This window comes from Microtus oregoni, unplaced genomic scaffold (assembly GCF_018167655.1).
Source record: "Microtus oregoni isolate MIOR12 unplaced genomic scaffold, Mior012 000055F_ref0000237, whole genome shotgun sequence".
NCBI lineage: Eukaryota > Metazoa > Chordata > Mammalia > Rodentia > Cricetidae > Microtus > Microtus oregoni.
Window position 1 is genome coordinate 10,426,293 of NW_024543831.1, and position 19,150 is coordinate 10,445,442.

The 19,150-nt window shown below is 38.7% G+C and overlaps 1 protein-coding gene across 1 annotated transcript in view; it reads right to left on the reverse strand.

The window, feature by feature from the left end:
- Nucleotides 1-2,851: 2,851 nt before the first annotated feature.
- Nucleotides 2,852-19,150, reverse strand: part of Atm (ATM serine/threonine kinase) — a 106,240-nt gene continuing 89,941 nt past the window's right edge. Inside the window, exons 57-63 of the mRNA XM_041638438.1 lie at nucleotides 16,816-16,965; nucleotides 14,708-14,873; nucleotides 13,282-13,368; nucleotides 11,217-11,331; nucleotides 9,939-10,002; nucleotides 7,635-7,771; nucleotides 2,852-7,530 (exon numbers count right to left, since the gene is read on the reverse strand). Coding sequence (XP_041494372.1) covers nucleotides 7,347-7,530; nucleotides 7,635-7,771; nucleotides 9,939-10,002; nucleotides 11,217-11,331; nucleotides 13,282-13,368; nucleotides 14,708-14,873; nucleotides 16,816-16,965 — 903 coding nt within the window. The 3' untranslated portion in view covers nucleotides 2,852-7,346. The remainder of the gene's footprint in view (nucleotides 7,531-7,634; nucleotides 7,772-9,938; nucleotides 10,003-11,216; nucleotides 11,332-13,281; nucleotides 13,369-14,707; nucleotides 14,874-16,815; nucleotides 16,966-19,150) is intronic.

Here is a 19,150-nt window from a genome sequence, read left to right on the forward strand (position 1 = left end):
AGCCTAGAGACTGACTATTTCGACTGTAATGACTTTTGTATATGTTTGCTCCTATTAAGGAGGACTTCAGAAATACTACACTGGACAGTGTATAGTTCTTCCTGGTATTCTGATAAACTGTAGTTGTCTGAAATCACACTTAAAATAAAGTATATTTAGGTTGTTTAAAAAAAAACCTCCAAATGCAATTTGCTTTTAGCACAGTTGCTCAGGGCAGAGCTCATTCACTGTACAAATGGCCCTCACTTATTTTTTTCCTGAACTGTTCACTTAAGTATTTTTTAAATGATGCACAGGTAACAACTTACACATCTCAAGGTGGGGAAGTGTATTTCACAATGCACATACAACATGTACCCGTCAAATCTGGGTGCTCAGGGTTCCATCTCCTTTAGTTTGGTGCCTTTGATGGAAGCAGTCAATGTAGGAAGCATGAATTTCTTTGATACATTGGTTTCCTTTAGATAAACACCAGAAGTACCACTGCAGGATCACACAGTAGTTTTGCTTTGAATTTTTTGGAGTAGCCTCAGGGACAGACATATCCAAATACAGTTAACAGTGATTTAAATACCTCATCAAGAAATCATCCTCTTCTAGAAAAAGAAATGTAGTTTATATGTACAGCTGAGTACTATTTAGCCATAAAGAGTAAAATCATGTCACCTAGCATCTGGGAGAAAATAGATCTGGAGAGTATCATGTTAAATAAAATAAAAGTCAGACATAGCAAAACCAACAGGCACTCTTGTGTCACATGGAAATAAAAGGGAGGAGGAAACCTCCCCAAGAGAGGAGAATGAAGATCAGACATGATCAGTAAATTTACACACATGCACACACAGAGAATCAATATGTCTTAGGTTCTGTGCCTCTGTAGTGGGGTAGCTATAAGCAACAATATTCTGTATATTTCCAAAAGCCTGAGAGAAAGGGCTGTGAAGACTTACCATAAAGAAACTATACACCAGGGGCTGGAGAATTGGCTTAGTGGTTGAAAGCACCAACTGCTTTTCCCAAAGACCAAGGTTTGATTTTTCAGCACTGACATGTGACTCACAACTATCTAACTTCAGTTCTAGATAATCTACTGCCATCTTCCAGCATGTGAGTGGTAGACAGACATAAACGTAGGCAAAAACCCATCCATACACCTAAAAACAAACAACAGAAGTCCTCTTGAGGAGAAACACTTAACCTGATGGCATATGTTTTCAATCTCAAGAAATCATACATTGTGAGAATTAAAAGGTGAAAAAAAAAAGCCCCAAACAAAAGGACACCATTTCTGGTTTTATACCAGAGAACTAAGGACAGAGTCCTAAAAAGATGTCCACATACCCATGTATGTTATGATAGCATTCTATTGTTGGGGTAAAATGCCTAAGGTACACAATTTATCAGACTCCTTCACTTCAGGTTCTGTGGTGAGACAGTATCACGCCAGGGAGCAAGTTGTCTTGCAAAGCTGACCATTTCAAAGACAGGGAGCAGCAACACAAAGAGGCAACAGGATTCCACTTTATGAGTTCAAAGGTCATAACCTGCCTCTCCCCTACCTGCACTGGCCTACCTCCTAAAGATCCCACCAATTCTCAGGTGCTGAAAGTGTATGGCTGACTTAATTTTAGGAAACCTAACAGTGTGAACACCAAAGTGACACGCTCACTTTCAGAAAGTGGTCATTTACAGCAAGTGCAGTAACTGTTAACCCAACCAAAGCTTCACAGCAGTCCAGGGATTTCTTTAACAGGAAAAGTGACACAGACGCCTCACTAAAAACCCTTCAGGAAACAGAAAATGGGGAAACACGGACACTTGAGCGTTGGCCATGAGCCAACATGACGGCTTGTATCTTCCGTTATCGCTGCACAAGCAGAGGCTGTGGCCAAAAGAGTAGAGGAAGATAAAGTAACAAAATAGTATTAGATCTGGGAGGAAAAAAATAATTATTCATAGCAGAAATGAGCACCTAAAACACCAGTTCTCAACCTGTGGGATGTGACCCCTGTGGCGGGGATTGAATGACCCTTTCGTAAGGGTCAACTGAGACCACTGAAAACTACAGATTTACTTTGCAGTTCCTAACTGTGGCAAAATGATAGTTGTGAAGTAGCAATGAAAACAATTCTATGGCTGAGGACAACAGCTATATGAGAACTGTATTAGGAAGGTTGAGAACCACTGGGGCTAAAAGAACCAACGTAAGTTTCTAGAAAGACTAGGTAACATTTCCATGGAGAGTAAGCACCTTAAATTCCAAATAATAAGAGACAAGAGATACCGTATAAAAACCACAAAGGTGCCGAGAAAGAAATGAGGTAACAGTATGAGGACCTCCACAACAGAAACTCTAAGACTTGGGTAGCGTTGAAGGGAAGTCCTTACAGAAAAGATTTAACTACCTGTGAAACTGGTGATGGCAATGAACGATAAGCGAACAGAGGGGAAGGAGCAATGTACTGCAAAGAATACACTCTTACTCCTGCTGTATACAAAACCATGCATCCCATCAGAGCAAAGTAGGGGGCTTTTATTCCAAGGAGTAATTCCATTATATGAGATTTTTTACTAAGTCTGAACCCAATTTTTCTGGACACTCTGACCACACTGTATACAAAATTCATTTTGCCAGAAGCTGCACAGAGGAACATGAAACTCTCAAGAAGAATGAATTTATTTTAAAATAATATGATAAAATGAAACATCACATTTAGGATATCAGGATCTTTATTTGTCATATCCTGGTGCAACTCAGTTTTTCAGATTTGAGAAACGTCAACTAGATCATTTTCTAAAGCACAGCCAAGAACACAGCCGGGAGCCCTCCTACCTGGATTCTGAACCGCGTGCTGACTTCTGGGCTCACTGCTGTCTCCCTAGGAACTAGCCCCATGATGGGCCCATATCAAGTATTTCATAAAATTGACATACACTTGTACCGTTAACATAAACTTGTATAATTCTTTATTAAAATTTTTTTTATAACATTCAGGTAACAATGTAACAGATTACATTTAATAACACTAAACACATCTATATAAAATATATAATTTCATTAAGGTGCAACTAAAACACTTGAAATGGCACTTTTCTCTATTCCATACTGGCCTTCTACTTAAAAAGGTGGTTATTATAAACCTTAAGGTGCCCAAAGTTTTTCCTTTTTGCTTTTGTTCCTTTTACCATATTTAAATTTGTGACAGATTTCTAGGTGCACAATCTTTTCCCCATTTTAAGTGAACACTATGACAACCTTACATTTGGGGCCTGACTTGGGACCACTCTGAGGGTGCACAGGGTTGGAAGAGGGACTGTTGCCTCCCTCACTCTAGACACACCAGCTGTCTAACTTCCTTTTCTACCAGCTTCTCTATTTGCTTTTCACTGACTTATACCTGACCAGTGAACGCCAGATTCTTTTTACTAAAAGCTCTTCAACTGAAGAGACTGCTTATATGATACTTGTGTGCAATGTCTTCTGGCCTCAGACAAGTAACCTTTTCCAACTTTTACTTTCTCTGGATATAAAATGAAATACCTGATGTCATCAGTTAACAAGATAATGACTAATCAGCAGCATGAAAAATTTCCAACTGACACTTTAAAATTATTTCTTCATAAAATAGAAGGTATACCAATGTTTTGAATGTCGGCTACCTAAAAAAACTTTGGAATACAATTTGCCCATCAAAAATATATGTTTTAAAGAGTCATTGTAAAACATGAACCCAGCCTTATATGCACATTTTCTTCTCTCAGGAAAAGGGCACTTAGTGTATAGCTAAGGCATTCAGAACAAAAGTCCGACTTATTTATTGCTCGTATGTATGATGCTTGTATTTTGAATTTTTGAGTTGTAACGATATGGTACCTTCAACACTTCTGTTTCTGAGGGCTCTCTAATCTGGTTTCCTACTTTTATACATGAAAAACTAAGAAGGTTTTGGAAAATTCAAGGGCTATATATCTGCTGATTATCTAATGAACTGATGGTATGCAAAATCATGCTATAATGTTTCAATCATCGTGGCTCAACTTACAATCAATGAAATTTATTGTGAGGTAATAAATATCACAATGTTGTTGCCATTTTTCCTGACAGGTAAAAGGCATAGATTATTTTTCTGTGTTTTATACCAATAACTTTCTCTAATTATAGTATGCTACAAACAGTATTTTTCTATTATTAGCCTAACCGTAGCGTTATTTATATAGGTTCATCATGAAAAGAATTTACACAGCAGCAGCAGCTGGGCATGCTCATCCGCCCGCTGTGATCCACAGTTTGATAGGACTGGACTAGGAGAGCTACTCATCCATTAACATTCTTGTTGGCTTTTGCCCAAAGATTTCAACTGTGTACTTTGTATATAGGTCTGTTGCCCAGTTTTGCTTTCTGGGATCAAAAGATTTACTAAAATGTAGCTTAGTTTGCTAATTTTATAGGTTTCTAAAGTGATGAAAGGCTTAAGGATATACTTAATAAATATAAACCTACGAATAATTATTTTCAAAAGCAAAACAGGAATATGGCTTTTCCCAGGTGACTCAGAGATGCCGCGGTCTTTTCCTAGCAGATATGGAGGCATTATGACTTGTAACAAGTTTCTTTACCTGTCACTCAAACAAGGCTGGAATGCATAAATACTCTGTCTATATGCTATATTTTTATCTATTAATATTTTCCTACTTCCTTTTTCTATAGGTGTATATATTGTATATATAAAACAATTTAGTAATTTTATGTGTATAGGTGAAGCACTTGTCATGGATTTAAACAATGAGTACAGTAAAAAAATTTTAGTTTTCAAAGCATTAAAAAAAAGAAAACCATCCATTATTACAAGTTTTGGTTGTAGGAATCAAACATACTGCTGATAGACATGTCAGGTACTTGGCATAAAGGAAATACCTGATTTTTAATACCTGTAAATCTCACCTCATTGGCTCCTTGTAACTGCCCATCTTACTCAAGTTTGTCAAAAATATTTTATAATTTAATCTTTTTATATTTCAATTAGCTGCTTCTAGGTTTACCTGAAAACCTAATATAAACTTTTCAAAGTCATCAATAAAATATGTTTGTGGCATATAATTCAAGGGTGAAGAATGGATCAACTATATTATTCCAACCTCTTCAGTGATTTAACTACAGAAATATTACAAATTCATTTAACTAGCCGTTATTAGCTAATATCATTATCTATGAGGAGATCAACACTTTCTTAAAGACATTCTAAGTTCAACACATCCCCTTGATTACTACAGTAAGTAGATAACAAATATTCATAATATCAAATTCTGACAAAAGACACAAAGCAGGAAAGTTAAAATGCAAAATAATTTTCATAATAGTTTGCAGAAACCAAGAGTTTGGCTTTGTGTATGTGTGTGTATATGTATATACACACATATATACATACATATATACATATATATACACACACACAATAATGCAAACATCCATATGTGTATCGATGTATATATATATGTGTGTGAGTGTCTGTGTATGGACTAAAGAATCTTAGGCTTGCAAACAGCAAGGGAGAGACATTAGATGCACCTCCCTTCACCCTACCACCTTGATGCACATGCAGGCTTAGCTTTCACTGAAAAGGGTATCAGTACAACACTCTGCCTATTTGCACAGAGATAACAGAGGCCTCTGTCATGGCCTGGGAGACTCTTCTGCTCTCAGCAATCTACACTATTCCTGAGACCTACAGCCTGGAGCCGAGGAATGTCTGTGACGTCCCTGGGGATGAGACATGAGCAAACTCTCTTGAAGAATCACTCTTAACCTAGGCCATGCAGGAGTCTCACACACACACATATGTAAGAAGGGGGCTGAAAATGAGCTCACCTTTCAAAAAGACAAACTAGCCCACCAAACTCAAGAATCAACAATATAAACACCCAGCATGAGACGTGTAAGACGGTTAGTGACAGAAAAGGACGCGAAAAGTTCATTAAGCTGAGTATGGTGATGCATACCTTTAATCCCAACACCTGGGAGGCAGAAGCAGGTAGAGGTCTATTAGTTCCAGAGCACATAGCTGAAAATAAAATCTACTTTTTCCCTTGTAAAAATAAAAATAAGCTTCATTGTTGTATGTGTGTGGACATGCATGTGCCATGGCAGGCATGTGGAGGTCAGAGAACAGCTTTACATGGGTTCTCGGGGCGGAACTCAGGCGGAACTTGTACGGCAAGCGCTTTACCTACTGAGCCACATTGTCAACCCTGAAAAACAATTTTTGAAGGAATCTAGGAGATGAGATGTAGTTAACAGGAGAATTCATGAACTAGGAGAAAGATAAGAAAGAAACATACAGCAATGGTCAATACTAGAGGGTCTGAAACAGGAAGAGCACAGAACTCACTTAAACACCACTAGCTACACATGCTCTTCCTCTCCAGACCTCATCACTTGGGAACATTGAGTGATCCTGCAACTGAAATCAGAACATTTCTTCTGCTTTGGTTTTAGAGACAGGGATTCTCTGTGTAGCTCTGACAGTCCCGCCACGCCTGGCTTGAAAGCAGACCATTTCTTAAGTGCAGGTTTATTCAGTGTCCCCTCCTAAAAATGCCGAGGACCAGAGCTGCCTCTGGTTTTGGATATTTTCAGATTGTAAAGCATTTGTGACGACTGCAAGCTAAGACTAGCTATGCGCCTAATCTGAACCTCTGAAATGTGCTCAATATGTCAGAAAGCTTTGGATACCAGAACATCTCATGTTTTGGACTTTGAAACTAAGTGTGTTCAACCTATACTACTTTGTTTTCAACACCATTTACTCCATTCCCCACCACCCCTTTAATCTGCAATTCTGGTTTTGAACTTGGGGCCTCAGACAGTTTGGGCACTTGTTTTATACTGAGCTACACTCCAGTCCAACATTTATTTTAATGTGAGTTTCCCATGATATAGTGACAGTTATAATTTTAACGTCTACCCTTTCTACAGTATTACTAAGTACTTTGGAATTCGCACGCACATGCTCACACAGTGACTGTCTGGGAACTTGCTTTAACTAAAGACTGCTTAGAGCAAGAGTTACAAACTCGTCCTAACACACACCAAAGCAAAACTCACTCTGCTGCTCCCACTGGCTTCAGGTCACTGTGCACCTCAGTGATCCCACTGAAAACAATACAAGCATGATCTTAAGAGTCAACATTCATCCTAACATACAAGAGCAGAAATATTAATTTTTGGCTGGTTATGTATCAAGGAGAAGACTGGTTCAAAAGCAGTTATTAACTAATTTCCATCCAAATATGGTGGCTGATATGTAATTTCTGAAGTCTTGAGTTTAGAGTAATTCCTGAGCTGAAGGTCACACCCAAGCTTTCCATCCTGGAAAGAGTCGGCTGAGATTTTTGGGATCCATGGCCTGCTGGATAAGCAAGTTCACCTGTCCGCCCACACTGAGCACAGTGCCTTCTTCCACGCCTTTCAGTTTCTCCTGCAACCTCATCAAGACACGTTCAGCTACTTTGTTGAAACTCTGGTCAGTATCACTAAGGATGAAAAACATGAAGAAATCAATGAGGCACAACAGTTAAGGGCTTGGGAATAACAAAATATAAGTAACTAACAATGGGTCCCTCCTAAAATCTCCCACCTAAGACTTCGTTTGCATTCTTGATCTTCCGCATTGGGGGTAGAATGGAGGTCAGTCTCATCTTCTGGCCTCTGCTGCAAATACAAAGCTTTTAAAGGATTCATAGTCCAGTCAAAGAGAGGATCGTACAAAAGGACCTAGACAGAAAAACAAACGATGTGCATATTGATTACAATCAACAATAGCAACCACATGAAATAACACTAGTCTGGAGCAGCCAGTGGAGGGAGCAGACTAAGAGATGAGTTATGCATTTGTGCAGAGGAGCTATGTTAAATATAAGCTCCAAGGTTCTCATCCCACCCCGAGTTCACTCTTCCCCCAGGGTCAGGTGTCAGGCTGGATGACACTGTCCCAGCTGGAGGAGATTGTCACTGTGGTTTTCACTCCCTTCTCTCTCCAGGTCTATTTCACCTCACTCTTAAGCCATGTTCCCTAATGGAGTTTTAGCTCCATCAAAACTAACATTTTGACCACCATCCTACTACCCACTCCAGTGGCTCTTTTTCTATTAATTAGATCCCAAGCAGAGTGAATCTAATAAAAGGATGTAAAGTGTTCAACAGCAAACTGCCCTGCTGTGTGTACACACAGACATTTCTTGTTTCTCAGTCAGACTTAGGCAGTCTCAGTAGTAAGTAGAATACTTGGTTACAGAGGCCAGGCCAATATCACAGGACCACAATCCTTTCTGATAGTCACCTTCACTGGGTTTCCTCAGCATCCACATGCTAGGACTGTAAAATGTCTTCAGCATATTTTAACTTTAGGACATGTACTAGATCAGCAGTATCAAAAGATTTTAATTTTGTGCCGCTGCTCTGAGTGTCCTCCAGGACCACTGATAAACCATGGAGGGACTGAAATTAAAAGGAGTGACCTCAGGATTGGGAGTCAAAACACTATTGGGAAGCACTGCCCTAGAGCAGGAGACAGCAGTGATGAAAGAGAAACTGTTCCTTAATATTAGGAAAACCATGGCAAATGACTCTCAGAAATTTGGACTGATTTACCAGGGGCAACAATAGAACTTTGTGTGACTGTGAAGGGTGGGTTTGTTCTAAGGTGATAGAGGTATTGTAAGTGGGAACAGAAATCATTTCTCAGATGTAATACTCTCACTCAGACCAGCATGGCAAACTGCTAATTGAATCTTCTAAAGGACACAGCTCCACCCTTACTATGAATCTCAATAGTGCCAGCGAAATACAAATGACTCTCAACCCTGCCTGCACAGGAGGGATTTACAAAACACACACGCTCCTACTTCTTCGTCCCTAAAAATCTGGTTCAAACTCAGTTAACAGTACTCGTTAGAAGCAGAATAGGTGATACCTATGTGCAGTCGGGCCTGTACTCAACTTCCTTTATTTCTCTCTGTAGGAAATAGCTGAGTTCTTGTCTCACACATCCTTACCAGCTTTGTAATGACTGCCAGACGCACATAATTCTCACTTGGGTAGAATTAGTGTCATAAGCACTGGAAGTATGACTTTTTTCCCTCTCTGTCCTGGGTCTACATGAGATGATAAACCTGATTTAAACACATGTTCTGCAGGACACAGCTCCATTCAGATGAACTGTCTCAAAGCTACATAGCAAACAAGAACTACAAGAGCCTCAACAGCAAACCTCATTCTTCAGTTACATAACTAACAGTGTTGCTATTCTGATTTGCAATTAAATTAGCTCTGAAATTTGGAGGGAAAATGACATATATTATTGATTTCATGGAAACCAATCTCAATCCCATATGGGATACATACAGCTACATTGGTATGTATATGTACACGTGTGTGGGTGTGATGGGACCAGAGGTTGATGTCAGGTGTTTTCTTCAATCATTTTTCTATTCATTTTCTTTTTGAGACAGTGCCTATCACCGAATCGGTAACTCACCAATTTGGCTATACTAACTGGCCATGAGTCCCAAAGATCCTCCCGTCCCCGCCTCCTAAGTGCTAGGATTATAAACATGCACTACTATGCTAGGTTTTTATAAGGCTTCTAGGGATACCAACTCAGGCCCTCATGCTTGTGTGGCAAGCACAACAGCAACAGGCCGAAGTGGGATGTCTAGGATGTCAAAGTGCTCATTTATTTTTTAGAAATTGGAGATTACTTAAAAATGCTACAATATCCCACGACACGTTTCTAACCCCAAACATTGTGATGTAAGAAAATGTCCACTGTGTCCCTTCCTGCTGCTGCCCAGCACCAGTCTACATGAAATGAGCAATGCTCTTCAAATGAGTGACTTCTTAACAAGGTAGGCTGACCAGTAAAGGAATCCAGATGTCTTACTTCTACAATGGTTAGCAGAGTTTCCTGAGAACTGCGCATAACTTCCATGGTTTTCTCACAGCATCTGCAAGGTGAAACACATTACAAACATGAATTCTGTAGCACACCAATATTTCAGTCATCTTTGCCTATATGCACTTATGTGTGCATACTTAGATGATCCTTGTTAGCAATTCCCAAAATTTTATTTCAAAAAGCAGACCAGTTGGCAAAGACAGCATTTAAGAGATGTCCCAGAAATTAATATAAATAAATACAAATATGTGGTGTGTATTTTATAAGATCAGCACTTGTTTAAAAAAAAAAGACACTACTGCTATGAAATACTTTGTCTTGATTGATTACTGGGGCAAGTATTAATTTACTTTTACAATCTGAGATTATAGACCTTTACTGGGAAAACTACAAAAAAATGTTTGGCTTTGAACTATACTAGAACATGGTTCTTTCAGACAGAAGTATCATCTCTTGAGCCCAATTTGGAGATCTCTATGAGGTCCCTCCCCTTGGAGCTCAAGAACCCCCATTGAAGAGGCAGAGGAAGAACTGTAGGAGCTAGAGGGGTTGAGGACCCTGGAGAACATGGCTAACAGAATCAACAAACAAGGGACTCACAGCAGCTCAGAGACTGAAGCGGCAATCAAGGAGTCTACATGGGTCTGAGACAGGTCTTCTGCAAATATATTATGGCTGCTAGCTTGGTGTTTCTGACTCTTTTGCCTGCTCTTGGAACCATTTCCCTTCTACTGGGTTGCCTCGCCCAGCCCTAATATGAGGGTTTGTGGCCAGTTTTATTGCATCTTGTTATGCCATGTTTGGTTGATAACCCTGGGAGAGCCGACCTTTTATGAAAGGAAATGGAGGGAGAGTGGATCTGGGAGACAGGGGAGGTGGGGTGTGCTTGAGAGGAGTAGAGGGAGGAGGAACTGAAGTCAGAATGTATTATATGAGAGAAGAATAAAAATAAAAACAAAAAACTACTATCTCTTTAACACCCCCAACAATGAGCACCAACAAAACAGTAAAAACAGAGCATGTCAGCTAAGGTTGAATAACAGTAAAAGTGGGCCTCTTCCAGAGGACGTTAGATGTGACAACATGTGCCATGCTGAATTAAGTCCCAGGTGGCTGGAAAGAACAATTACTGCCTGTACCAAGGGTCTTTTCCTTAGTACTAAGTACCGGGATGTCATTCTACCACTGAATCCCATCATCTATATAAATTTATTAGTTGAATAATAAACTTGATAGCAAAAATTGTCTGCCTTCCTCCCTTACCTTCTGAAGACACCTTCTACACCAGTGATGCCCATGCCATCCACGATGTCTCTGCTGAGTCTAAAAGGAACTGTTTCTGGAGTGGGAAGGATTTTACCCTGCTCAAAAGCCACTCCTAAAATCAAAGATGTGAAGCAAGAAAGTGTGACTGGCTGACACACGGTCTCCTTAAGTACATGCTAACTCTGTAAAGGCAGCAAATAACCTGTCACTCACATGCTATCAGTACTTGAGGATTACTCTATTTTTGCTTTCCCTGCCTACTACCTCTCCATCATCTTTGAGAACCACTTCAAATGCAAAAGAACAGCTTACTGGCAAAGGAATGCACATTAAAGGATGATTTAAACAGTGGAAAACTGGCATGTTTGAAGTGTAGAAGACTCGTGTAGTAAATGTTTTGAGATATAAACTCACATGCTTATTTTGAGGTAAAAATACAGATTCACATGCAATTCTAAGAAATAATGCACAAGGATCACCCTTATATCTTCTCCCAGTCTTTCTCACTACAGGAAAAAACCATGATACAGCATCATAGCCAGGATATGGACACTAGTTCAGCCAAGGCATATAACATTCCATCACTAAGAGGTCCTTCATACAGCCCTTTTATAGCCACACCTACTTTCCCCAATCATCTAACAACCACTAATTTGCTTATTTATATAATTTTGCCATATCAAATGGACTATATAAATGAAGTCACACAGTATGCAGCTTTTGGGATGGGATTTCCTCACTAGGAGGACACTCTAATTCTCTTCACCTCTCTGTTGTAGTTAACCCTGGGTTTTATTATGGCCTTCATGGGATATTTTCCTCCTGTGGCTCAGAAGGTGACTCCTTGCAAGGCTGAAGAAATGGCTCAGCAGCTAAGATATCTCTTCCTCATGGTTTCTGAGACTTATTTTTATCTTTTTGTTTTGAAATGGAGTCTCATTTCATAGCTCAGACTGGTAAAAAGTTCCCTATATAACCTAAGCTGTCCTTGAACTCAGAAATCCTCCTGCCACAGCCTTTTAAGTGCTAGGATTATAGTAACCAAGTCCACTCTGGTTTAGCATTCCTAAAGCCTCCATCTCCAGTGTGAGATCAGAATCTCCGCCAGCCCAGGGATTTCAGTCTTCTCTACTGCTGAGAGTTTGACTTGCCATTACATCCAAACGCTTTTATATCAAGATTCCACGCCGGGCGATGGTGGCGCACGCCTTTAATCCCAGCACTCAGGAGGCAAAGGCAGGCGGATCTCTGGGAGTTCGAGGCCAGCCTGGTCTACAAGAGCTAGTTCCGGGACGGGCACCAAAGCTACAGAGAAACCCTGCCTCGAAAAACCAAAAAAAAAAAAAAAAAAAAAAGATTCCACTACCTTCCAGAAATCTCACTGTTTTAAAATAATGTGGAAAACACATTATTTTTCTTATTTTCATTTATTCGTTCATTATTTTATTTGTTTTTTTATGAAGCCTGCTGTATTCCTTTGTTAGATGCTTCAGCTGTCTGGAAATCCCTCTCTCAGTCTGCACAACTAACGTTAGTGGTAAAACCTAGAACACAACCATCTTCAACTCTAATCTCCTGGTCACTACAACTCTAGTCCAAACCTTCATCATTTCATATCTACACTATTATTTTCTCTCTTAACTTCCTGGTCCAAATTGCTTAGGAAGTTACCTAAAATTCAAACATGATTGGCTCTTGGTTAAATATTTCCCAACATTTAGCAGATGAAAAGTCAAAACTCTTTAGCCTATCTATCTTGTTAATCTACTACCCCCCACCCCCTACTTAATTATAGGCAGAGTTCCCTCTAGCGATACTTAGGACAGCTCTCAATTATTACCCTGTCCCCATTTTTAGATTTCCACCTTCTCGATCACTCTTCCTTCTTTTCTTGAGCTGCCACCTCTTACAGTAAGTTTTACTTATTATTGTAGGTGAAGATGGTTGCTCATCTCACAAGTGCTTATGCTAAAGAAAAAAACTTAAGTTATATACTTTCTCATAGGCAAATAGTCCTTGATGACTAAACATTAATGAAAGATACAAATCTTTTACTACTCACCTAAATCTATGTGTACGAGTTCTGCTGACTGCTCGTTTATCAAGATATTCTGTACATGCCTATCACCAAGTCCAAGGATGTAACCAACTAGGGAAAAAACAAAACAACCATGTAAAATCTCTAACATATATCCAACCATAATACCGCTGATTCTAAACAATTTTTAAGTAGTTCAGACTTTAAAGCTATTTAAAGAAAATTATACATTGTAAGTAGCATGTAGAGTTTAAGTCAAATCTAGCCAGATATTTTAATGTATACTATGTTTTAAAAATAGATATGCTGCTAAAATTGTTTTCTCTTTATTAGAAAGCACTGATTTTCTCTGAAATTAGTGTGGAAAAATTAGTGGAAAGCTCGAGACCCTGATTTACCTCAGCCAGTGTAATACACTCAAATTTTTATTAAGTGTTCTTAAGAGAGATACAGTGATTGGCAACTTCAACATTCAACAGTGAAACTTTCCTCTCTGCCTGATAAACTACGCTGACCAGAAACGGATCACTACTTGATTTCACAGGTGCTTTTGCAGGCATAACTGCATTTTGATTTTTAAGACAGAGAATGACATGCCTTAAAATACCTTTAGCCCGCTGAGCTACCATGTAGTACTACAGAAAAGTCACTGGGTGGCAAACAGGATGTCCCGTGCCTGGCTGGCCTTACTGTTAACTGAGCCTGATTTCTTATTCATAACTCACACCACTTTAACCCAATTAGTGATTTTCAAGGCAGAAGAGGTTCCACAAGTACTGGGGATCTTGCCTAAACCTACATGTCCTGTCACTCTAAGTACATTACAAAAGTGGCACAAGACAGTGTTTTTAGTTGCAAATTAACATGAGACAGTTTCTACATTGTTATTTTTGTAGGGAGAGGGCCCACTTGTTCTTCCCGGCCACCCAGTTTCTACATTGTTATGGTTTTCATACTTTAGGATTTTGTTAACTAATTTATCTAACAACTTTATTCCATTCTCATAAAAAATTAAAAAGTCAAAACATACGTTGAATAGCAAGTATTTAAATACATATCACAATTTCTGTTCTGAGATTCTACTAAACAATGAACCATTGAGTGGAAATCTATTACAGAGATTCTGTACAGAAGAACAATAATAAAAGAAAGCCAAAAAGGGTGCTATGAGAAGTTTTATATTCCAAAGAAAATCTCAAAGAACTTATATTAAAGGGAGTGAAAATAAACTACATCCACTATATTAAAAACAAAACAAAACTGGTTTTAGTTTCCTACCTCTGAATGGAATTCTCGTCTATAAAGATGGTTGCAAGCTAACAAATTAGCATGAACAAACACAATGATCAAATGGTGAGGACAGTTTGAGCAACAACTACCATTACCACTATCATCCTCTGGTAAGTCAGAATATAGTTATGTGCTCAATATGTAAGTTATACAGGATTACCAATAGACGACGTGGCCACACTACGCGTATATGCCAATCGTTTCTCAAACCAAACAGCTGGGTCCAAGAATTTTTCCAGGCAGAAGTAACGAAAAACTGGTTCAAAGTTTTGGCAAACAGTCATGAAGGTATCGTATTTCTCTTCAAAAGACTTCTTCTGGACATCCTTTAAACAGAACATTTGCAACATTTTCTCAGTGTTATGTTCACGTCATGTCATTCAACTAATAGCTACAATGTTTCTATGTGAAATAGCTAACAAATTATAGGGACAATAAGAAGAAAACCGAGACATTCTACCCATAAGAGGTTAGCAACTTGGTCAGGAAAGTTTTATTCAAGTGGTGATCCCATTAGGATCCTATCCTTTGACTGATTAAATTCTAATTTGAAGGGTCTTATACTATAGATGGAGTGACACAGACATGCTAGAGGCAGCTCCCAATCATCTTAAGTGGTGTCACCACATGCATTGTGACAGGATGGAGACATCAGGCTTCTGTCCTGAAACCTCTCTCTGGAATATTCTCCTGAGGCAAAGTTTATCGACTTCAGCGGTCTCAGTGCCCATACACTAGATGATGACATCCTAACCTGGTCCAGGCGCCTCCAGTTAACTTGAGTGATGTGCCAAAGCCAAACACAGCTGCTCACCTCATCCTCCAGAAAACTGTGAAGAGCACACCCTTCTGCACACGGTTTTTGTTGCTGTTGTTTACTTTTTAATAAAATTTCATCCAGGTATATATTACGTATTGAGTATATTACCCCACCCAATACCCTTCCGCTGTGAATCCTTTGTATTCCTAAACAATTTCATTTCTGATTTTCTTCATTTTATATATACATATATAACCATTAATTAGTCTTACTTAGTTAAAATATATCCCTAATCTGTTTTCTCAAAATGACAACATACATTGGTGTCAGAACTCTCTTTCTACAATGTAAATCTGTAGCTGGGCATGATGGCATGTATTTTTACTCCCAGCACTCAGAAAGTAGAGACAGGCAGATTCCTGCAGGTTTGAGGCCAGCCTGGTCTACATTGAAACCTACAGGATAGCCAGGTCTAGAGGGACTCTACCTCAGCTCCCCACCCTTTTACCCTCCCGCTAAAGGAAACCTGATATCCTATTCCTCACAAGGGTCTGTTTCGAGAATCTAACTCTCCACTCCTCCCCACCAGGCACAAGAAGCACCTCCTCCTCTAAGCCTATCCTTTACCACTAGTGCCTGCACAAACTTCCATCAAATGCAGATCACATATTTAAAATAAACTTTGAGGGGCCAGTGAGGTGGCTCAGCAGGTAATGGAGCTTGTCATGCAAGTCTGGCAACCTGAGTTTAATCTCTGGTTCCCACAGACAGGCACAAGCAGAACTGACACTGCAGAGTTGTCCTGTGACCTTCAAATTTGTACCATGACATGAGCGCCACATACACACATACAGGGACACAAACACACATACACACAGGTACACACACACACACACACACAGTTTAAAACAAGATAACAACAAAAACCATGTGACAAATGCAACTGAATTTTCTGGAAAACAAACAAAAATACAAAAACAAAAAACAAATGATTTACCTTGGACAGACAAGTCTTAAAGCTCTGCAAATTACAGTCCCTAATCTCACTTTAAAGTAGGGATAAGAATGACTGTCAAATTTGTGACGTCTCAGCTTAGTACCTGGTTGACAAGAGGCATTCAATAAGTGCTGCTAAAACAGCAAGTAAAAGCCAAACCAGACAGCCAATGGCATGGAAATTATTTCAGAAACTTGTTTAATGTAAAAATGGCTTAATTTGTTTCTCTACTTTAACTGGTATTTTGTTTGTTTTATTAAGAATCACCTTATCACAAACTGGAAGCAAACTAGTATAAACTGGACAATGTTTATATTTTTAAGATGACAGAGTTGGCACTTCATATTGTGTAAAGACCTCCCTATGTCACTTACACATTATCTTGGTAAGTTTACATCTCGCAAACTAAATACTATCTTCAACAATTATCTCATGAAGCTATATTTTGTATTTTACAATATTTGGTAGCTTTATATATTTTTATAAGCTATTAAATAACCTTTCAACTCACCATCATTTTCTTTTGGCACTGATGGGCACTGAAATCATTTGGCCTGTATCTTTTATGAGCACCTTCATCGTTGTTGACAAGATATTCACCAATAGGGATGGTTCCTGTGCACCACTCAAGAACACCGCTTCGCTGAGAGAGGGGAACCACCTGAGGTGAAATCAAATACATTTGATTACAGAAAGACATCAAAGACCCGTGGATGACCATTCATCATCAGTAATGCAAAGCATCTCCCAGAATTTATTAACATCTTGGGAGGAAAGCAAGAAATAACAAGGCTCAGAAATGAACACCTTTCTAGCTTCTGCTTAGACTTAAGAGAAGCTACCCATCCCTCAGTACCCAAAATTCTCCGAGATATCATTCGTATTAGTGACACTCAACATTATCTGTGATTGGTCCATAATTAATTTGTTCATTTAGTAGAGAATGCTTCAATTATGCTTTGTTTCTGAAACAGGGTGGTTATGTAGCCTAGGACCCTTGAACTTGCAATGCTCCTGCCTCAGCCTCTGGAGTAGCTGGGATTATAGGTATGCACCACTACACCCACTACTTCCCTTACACTTTTGTTACCCAGGACACTTAGGACATTTCACCTAGGAAAACAATTACTTGTGACTGTGGCCTCAATTTAACATACTTTCATTATTTAATTATACTGTATTTTTGTTTATAGTCTTATTAATTTTAAGAAGAGAAAAAATATAATTCTCAACAAAAATGAGAACTTTTACTGAGATAATTGTTTTTAAAATCATGATATTTTATAAACATACAAATGTAAAAATAATAAGAAACAAATATTATTTTATACATTAAACCACTTTACCAAATCTAAGAGTTTGTCAAATTTGCAGGGAAGAAGTGAAGCTTATTTTGTGCCTCTTGCTGTGTTCACGCCTCCTCCCACTATCACAATGCTTGCTACTGCTTTTCCACATTCATGCATTTTTGGTGTTTCATTTTTAAAGCTATTTATGTACAAATACCTGCCAACATTATTTCACAAATTAATTAATTATTACTGGGGGCATGCGTGCCAGAAGACAAGAGAGCTGCAAACTTTAAAAAAAAAAAATATGTGTGTCAGCTTCTACAATGTGGTTTTTCTCACTTGATATTCTCATGTTTGGCTTTGTTAATATACTTAACTATCATTAATTTCATAACTTTATGGTAACACACATACACACAACTGTCCAATTTATCCAGCTTGCATTTCAACATTTATATTGGTTGGTATTGTTTTCTTATTTCCTGAAGGAGACATGTAGGTCCTTGTGCTCACAGATGAGAACTAGAAAAACCTTTGTCTCTTCAAAGGGAGAGCTGTATAACCTGTTTTCTGCTCAGAAGACTGGGAGCAGAGACAGATAATAGCCTGGTGAACTCTGCTATCTGTATGGCCAGGACATACCAGCTCCTCTAAACCCTTACCTTGAGCTTATCTTGGCTAATTTATAGCATTATCCTCTCCTAGATCCCTATCATGAGCACTGACGACCTTGAGTCTGCTCTCAGTTAATATGTGGAACCTATCTTTATGTCACTTGTACTTTGCAGGAGTTTTGATGTAGTCATGTTTTAACCTTTATTGTGCACATGGGACTGAGTTAATTATCATTTGGAAATTTTTTACCAAATTGTGCTGTGCTTAAATATGCCTAAAGTAAACTACTGAGTGCCAGACTCTGGAAGTTTGACCAACACTGGCTACTGAGTTGTGGTGAAGCCGACTTCTTGCCTCTGCTGGCCAGAGCGTTTGTGGAGACCCCCACAATTTTCCCTGAAATACTGCTGCAGTGATAGACCATGGGTAAAAATATAACAGGGTTACAGGGAATGTATATCTTTAACTTAATGAAGTAACTATCCAAGTCGACTGTTGCAATTTATAGAATTACCAAGAAAGTTGTTACTGAATTTTTCCAACACATGTCTGACTTTTACATTTTGCCACTTTCATGCTAACTGTAGCACACTGTGGGTTTTAGTTTGTATTTTTCAGATGACTAACAGAATATCATATGATAAATTTATAGGCCACACAACTTTTTACTTATGAATTCTGTTCTTTTCTATCTTTTTCTAATGACAACCTTTAAATTCCCTGTAAGAGGTATTGATATAGTCTACATGTAAATTTCTTGTTATAATATTAAAATTTACTTTCTTTATGGATCCCCTGTTTTTATGGTATCTTTAATTCTAAATATTTTTTTTTCTTTTACTATATTTAGATATGTAGAAATACTTTGTTTTGTGTCCCAAGGAACCCTTTAGTTCCAGCTCAGGTCCTCATGCTTGCAAGGGAAGCACTTTACCCACT